Source organism: Symphodus melops, assembly GCF_947650265.1.
Source record: "Symphodus melops genome assembly, chromosome: 15".
Taxonomy (NCBI): Eukaryota; Metazoa; Chordata; class Actinopteri; order Labriformes; family Labridae; genus Symphodus; species Symphodus melops.
In genome coordinates this window covers 17,442,653-17,449,332 of record NC_136705.1, presented here as the reverse complement: position 1 = coordinate 17,449,332, position 6,680 = coordinate 17,442,653, and the positions used below count along the sequence as shown (strand labels likewise).

Sequence of the window (6,680 nt, the reverse complement as noted above, 5' to 3'; positions counted from 1 at the left end):
CTTTCAGTAGCTGTCAAACAGCCCACATTTTACATCTTTTGTGCTTTAGTGAAGCAGACTTGGACCATGACCAGGGCTCAGCAGCAGTGCGGTTCAGCTCCCTCTTTTCCTTTTTAATGTGATTAGTCTTCAATAGCGAGAAGAGACACAACCTTCAAGTCAAGACCGGCAAGGGAGTGGGGGTTCCAGTCCATCAAGCTGAGTGACCTGATCCCACATCCATCCATCCATCCCTCCTTCTCCCCAGATTACCCCTTCTGTGTCCGTCTCTTTCATTCTCCTCAGCTGATTCTCCTGTGCTTTATTTTACTAATGTCCTGTATCATCTGATTTCCCTTTGCATTTCCTTCCTCACAGTTCTTTCTACATTTATCTTCCTCCTCTGCCCTCTGCTACTTACTGTCAAGCACCAAGGAGATCCCATTTTCAATGTCGTTTTACCTAAGTAAATTCACTAAAAAGCTTTTCTTCCTTTGGCAGCTTTATTTATTATCCATACATTTTCTTTGTCGCTTACTGTTAAAAACACGTCATGTACGACACGATCATGCAATGTTATGATGCTGGAGTGATTAAGTCATTAAGTTTATAGTAATGAAATGATTCAACTTATTCTGTCATGGTTTTGCAAACAATACATTTTAATGAAAAAACTATTCAAAATGCAACAATAAATAATGCCATTTGCTGTAGTTTGATCATGTAATAATATCATGTCTTGTCTAAATGTGTAGTTTAGTTTATTAAGTGAAAAAAAAAAAAAGTTTCCTATAGAAGCCCATGTCTGCCAGCAGTAAAATATATAAATAGAAAAAGTGGCCTTTTGTTTGAGGTAGTAAGTCAATTTATTTTGCTTGCTGATGATTTTGACTACCGTAAGAATTTTCTTATTTACCACTATTTTTCACCACTTGCCGGAATAATCTTCCAATGTATGTGGAAGTTCTTCACAATATAGCAGCAAAATGAGAATTAAAAATAAGTTAACTTGGTAAATGTGAAGATACTGATTGTAAATTTAATACATACAATATTAATACAAATCTGTTGAATATGATGCATATTATATCATATCATATGCAATCACATCTAAGTTTCACCTCACACAGGTGGTTGTTTTAAGACCAGTGCTTTTTGGGTGTTATTACGAACACTCTTAAGGAAGACCATTAGGACGGATCCGCCGGCCCCTATCTTGTTCAGTGCAGTACACACTCCTCTGAACGGGCAGCCCATTGCACGGGCTCGATTCCCAGGCACGATGATGTACTTGGTGACGGTATTAAGGTGATAGTTACGTAAATCCACTAGCGCTGAGACACAGGACTGGTAGGCCTGGCAGAGGTCAGAGCTGGAGTGAGATAGGATGAAGTCTCTCAGAAATGGGCCGACAGAGAGAGTCTCTATCAGGTGACGGTGGGCGGGAGGCATGTAATCCCTCATGCGTGTCAGGAAGGCACCTAGATTAGGTGAATCAATGAAGAGAGAGGAAGCAAATACTAAACAACCTTTGCTGGAAACATTTTCTGTCAGGGCAATCAAGTGACAGCAGAGACAGCGTGATTCATTCATGAGAAACATCAGAGGGGGTGAGAGGTTACGGAAAATGCATCTTTACCTGTCTCATCCTCGTGCTGGATGCACAGCAAAGCATCGAAGCACTGAATGGCTGAACTCTGGGCTGCACTCCCTCCTGATAAAAAAATTGGCTCATCGCTCACACCTTCATATAACATCCCGCATGGAAGCAAAGGGTTGTCTCGCCATCTGAAGCAGGTCAAACATACATGTTCTATAATGTTCCTTTTTGTCGATGCACATTACCATGAGAGTAGAAGATACCATTTAACATGCAAGTACACAGAGTTCAGAGGTGGAAATACGTAAAATAAAAGCATGAAGGGATGGACTTAGATGCCTTCCAATGACTTTTATCCGCACCAGATAAGATTGATAATGAAAAAATAATAACTTTGAGATTGGGGATTGTTAAAGCCCGATAACTCACCCTGAAAGAAAAAGTCTTAATTTCCCATGAAAGACAGTTGGATCCACATGATCTGCAAAGAGAACAAATTCAGTTGCTATGTATAATTACCTTGAATTTCTCTGCCTTCATAAAATGCACAGCATGTAAATGGATTAAATTCAGATTGGGCAAGTTATAATTTAAATTTACCGTGCATGAGTTTGAAAGTTTCCCTCATCCTCTTCAAAGACTGAGTCACTTTGTTGAGACCTCTCTGCACACCACTGAGGTCTGGGATTTTGATTGCATGCATCACCTCCAGAACGCCCTGGATAGAGTTGAAAGTTTAATATTCAATGCTAAATGATGGGGATCAGGACACAAACAGTATGTGGGTAGAAACTAGATGGAGGGGGAAAAAAGGCATCAGGATAAGAATGAGTCAACATGAAAAAGAGGAAGAGTAACGGCAGTCAGTACTAACCGTTACGCCTGAACTGGCAGCCATCTCGACCAATTGTGAAACTATGAAAAATCCCCTGGAACTCTCTCCACCAGGAAAGGAAAATATCAAGTCCATGTTCCTGTTTTTTGAACATGATGTTTTGAAAATAAATGAGCTGAACATTACATGATGAAGAGGTGCCCAAAAATATCATGTGAAAGTGCAGCTGAGCAAAACAGAGCAGGTGATTTGTTTTTCCCTTCTACTCACCCAATTTCCATTTGTCTGAAATGAAAATAAAAGAAGAGAATTAAAGTTTTTTGGGAAACAGAAGTACCCAGCTATTTTACGATTTAATATTTATCATTCACTTAAATAGTTTCAGTGTTGTATTACGTGAGCCCAGGACTGGGACCCAAGTTTAACTCATTTCCTGATTTTCAGGAATTTTGAGTGAATTTGGACTCGTTTACTACATTTGGACTGCGAAAATACAGAGGATGACTCTTGGCTTATTTCTCAGTAAATTCGATGGGTTTTCTTTTATTGGCCCTGATGTATTCAGTTTGGAGTGAAGGCTGGCATGTGTGTTCATCTGCATGCGCATTTTAAGTGTCGTCTTGTTCAGCAAAAGTTTGTGTGTCATGGTAATGTGTGGCTGTGGATGAGGGTTATGTGTCATTAATTATTAATGGGACCTGAGTTGCATATATTTCTGAATTTATCGCAAACCTGTAATGACACCACCGCAGCAGAAACAATCATTACATCTCCACATTAAGATGCACACAACACTGTTATCTCATATATAATTTAAATGTCCAGACACACTAACAGGATCATTCACAATTTAATGGTAATTTATGAAATGTGTTTTTTACACATTCAAACGGACCCAGTCCGTTAAGCTTCATACAGTGAAATAGTTTGGAATTAATCTGCAGTCCTCTGTATAAATTCTGACTTCCAATGTCTTTAAAAGTTGTTTTAAAACCTAAAGTTAATCATTCCTCTCTGGGGCGTTTCCTCTGTCCTGTCAAGTTAAACAAGTTTAAATTTTGCTGAAGACTCACAGACAATAAGAAGTTAAAGGTCAGCTTAGAAGCATTTAAAAACGTTCAAATATTAATTAATTAGCTACAGGGGAGAACTGAAACTAATTTTGCAACAGCTCAGACTCACCCTAAAGACTTGGACTCCACTCGGTCATTGGGACTTGTATCGCACTCAGGTAATGAAGAATCAATTCGAACTTGACTCCGATTCTTTAGTGACACACATTCAACCCAAACCTGACTTGAGCACTGAGGACTTAGGACTCAACACGGACTCGAGGTTAGGTGTCTCAACTTTTAACAAAAGGGGGCCTGTAAACTAAGAACATTAAAAGTAAATAAATTTACTCACGCTGTTGGATCCCTTAATTTCCAGTTCGCCAAAATGATGTCGGCATAGGTCAGGATGGGTGGAAGGCCAAGCTTGCGGGATACCAGCCAAAAGGGCCAGGCCAGAGCTTTAGGAAGAATCTGTCAACAACCATAGAGGTAGTGTTGCTTCACTCCCACTCCTGAAGCTTAGCCATTCTCTCTCTCTCTCTCTCTCTCTCTCTCTCTCTCTCTCTCTCTCTCTCTCTCTCTCTCTCTCTCTCGCTCTCTATGCCTTTTTGGCCACTACTTTAAGTATTTTCCTTAATTTTCCTCTAGTATCATTTGTTGTTATCCTAAGTGCCCTCTCGTATTTACTGGATGCAGTAGTACACAATTCAGTTCTCCATCTCAGTAAATACATGCAGTTTTTAGTTAAATGTTTTAATAGTGGCTCATTGATTGACATACAATCTAGTTATTTTCCAATTTTGCTATGAACTTATCTTTGACCACCCCTGATTCTTTCCAGCCCCATTTAAATTAAAGATGTACGATACTTATGTGTGACCATAACCCGCAGAAAATGATGTTCCCTTCAGCTGCACAGTTGCTTAGTATTTTAATAACTGACTGTTACACACCAGTGTGCTGTCATGTCAAGATTAACATGCAGCTTAAAGCATTAAAGCACCACAGCTTCACGGAGCTAATAGCATAGCTGTAATACGTCTTGAGTTGCTCGTCTTGTCAGTTCATTAGTGACTGAAATGTTTTTGTTACAAGCCCACCCTCCAGTGCCGTGTGTTGCAGTATTTACCTCAGCAGGTGCATGTTGTCCTTCCTGCCACACGTATCCCATGCTGATGAGTCCCAGAGCGAGATGAGCCAGCCTGAGCTCCCGATGGTTACTCAGAAGGTGGGTGCTCAAAAGCGGCATCTGGAAAATGAACGCGTATTCTGTTGATATTGACGTTTTGGGGTTCAAATTCAAATACATGGGTTTTTAAAAACTGACTGGGCTTACTATGTGTTTATTCTCACCATATGAACCAGATCCCTTAGTTTACGAGTCTCTATCAGATGCTCAAGATTATTTGCCAGGTCCATCCAAAGCTGATAATAGTCTGGAAGGTGTGTCTAGATGATAATAAGAACACAATAACATGCTTATTTATTTGTGGTAATTACATATTTCACGTGTGTGTGTGTGTGTGTGTGTGTGTGTGTGTGTGTGTGTGTGTGTGTGTGTAGGTGTGTGTGTGTGTGTCTTGTAGAGTGCAATCATAAACATCATCAGCTTGTGTTTACCGTGCTGCCTGACCTGCATGTCAGGGAATGACTGCAACTATCAATCACAGACAGAAAGCAATTTAAAGAGGAGGAGGCAGAGATAAACTGGGAAAATTACCTAAGTACAAAAAAAAAGATGGAAAGCCCTAATGTGAAGTCACTGTATAAACAGACAAGTGGGCTATGCTGAACACATGTATGTGTAGATATTCTGAAACCTCATAGTCAATGGTGACCTGTAAGATTGGCAGAATTTAAAAATAAGTCATTCATATGTATAAGAATATCCTTATTTCCCATTTAAATTTCAACCAACTGTTAAGGAGACAGGAGTTAAGCACAGTCACGTGAACAGCTAGAAAAACCCAGTGATACAGTATGTGCTTTTACTGGATCAATAACTCTTCATTACTTCACTGAAAAACCATACAGTAGCTATCGATGTCAGTCAAGGCCCTACATCTCTATAAAGGGTAATGAAAAGTCTATGTTATTTTTGAACTGTCACAGGTACAGCTACATACCTGAAAGACAGGAATTTTCTGTTTAATCGGAAAAGAAAAGATGACAAGGGAGCTTACCAGAGGTTCTTCAAGCAGAAATCCAAGCTCCTCAGAAATATCAAATGTATCAAAGTCAGCCTGCAGCGTTTCTCTGCCTGTAGTTTCCATATTCTCTGCTCTCTGGACTCTTCAGCAGAAGTAGTAGTGGTTGAGTAGAAGTAGCTTCAACGGCAAAACTGTTCTGTGCATCTATTACACATTTATCATTGTATCCTAATTTTGTCACATCCCTTTTCACACTCTCATCAAATTGTAGAGAGCCAATCAGATTTCTTGGGCTGTAATGGAACAGAGCTCACAGAGCAACAATGGAATTCCCTTTTTTTAAATGACGTAAAGACAAACTTCCCATTTCTGGCAGATGGAAAGAGAAACTTAAAACAAAAGCAGCTGCTAATGACAGAAATATGGGAATTTTTCTTGTGTACAGTGTGCATAAATGTCATGCTTGTGTGACTCAGCTTTTCAAAAAGGGACTATTACAGTGAAGTAGGTCCTCGACAAATACCAAATACCTAATACCACACACAAAACTCAATAACGAATTTGATTGTGTTAAATCCTCAGCACTGGCACTTTAATATTTAATGTAACATAACAACGAAATATATGATACATATCACCAATATTAACAAATACATGTGCAGAGTATTGCGCAGTGAAAACATTGTAGCTTGTATTGATGCACACATGGGTGACTCAAAAAGTGGTTAACTAGATTATCTTCACTGGGCTTCTTAAGAGTCCACCATAATATCATTAATTATATTATAGTATACATTAATTATCATTAATAAAACATGAGTGTGAATGGATGGTGTCAGCAATACTAGTACATCAACACGTCGTGCTTCACAGGTACGACCAAGGGATGTGAAGAAGAAAATCAATGTGTTGTGTTCTTTATGTATGCAGAGAATAGGACCGAAATGCAGACTCAACTCTCCTCCTCTGCAAGCGTGACCTTGTGAAGGCATTATGTGTCTGTATGTGCAGAAAAAGACTTCGCTCATCCAGCGCTCCTGTACAAAGTTCATGCATGACGC

The 6,680-nt window shown here is 39.4% G+C and overlaps 1 protein-coding gene across 1 annotated transcript; it reads right to left on the bottom strand.

The window, feature by feature from the left end:
• Positions 1-1,101: 1,101 nt before the first annotated feature.
• LOC306835671 (indoleamine 2,3-dioxygenase 2-like) lies at positions 1,102-5,742 on the bottom strand (the record flags this gene model as incomplete). The annotated part of the gene is made up of 10 exons (XM_079362336.1): positions 1,102-1,460; positions 1,619-1,767; positions 2,009-2,060; positions 2,180-2,297; positions 2,454-2,553; positions 2,685-2,699; positions 3,822-3,940; positions 4,599-4,718; positions 4,823-4,918; positions 5,653-5,742. The coding sequence occupies 10 exons, from the start codon at positions 5,740-5,742 to the stop codon at positions 1,102-1,104; spliced, it is 1,218 nt and encodes a 405-aa protein (XP_079218462.1).
• Positions 5,743-6,680: the final 938 nt, after the last annotated feature.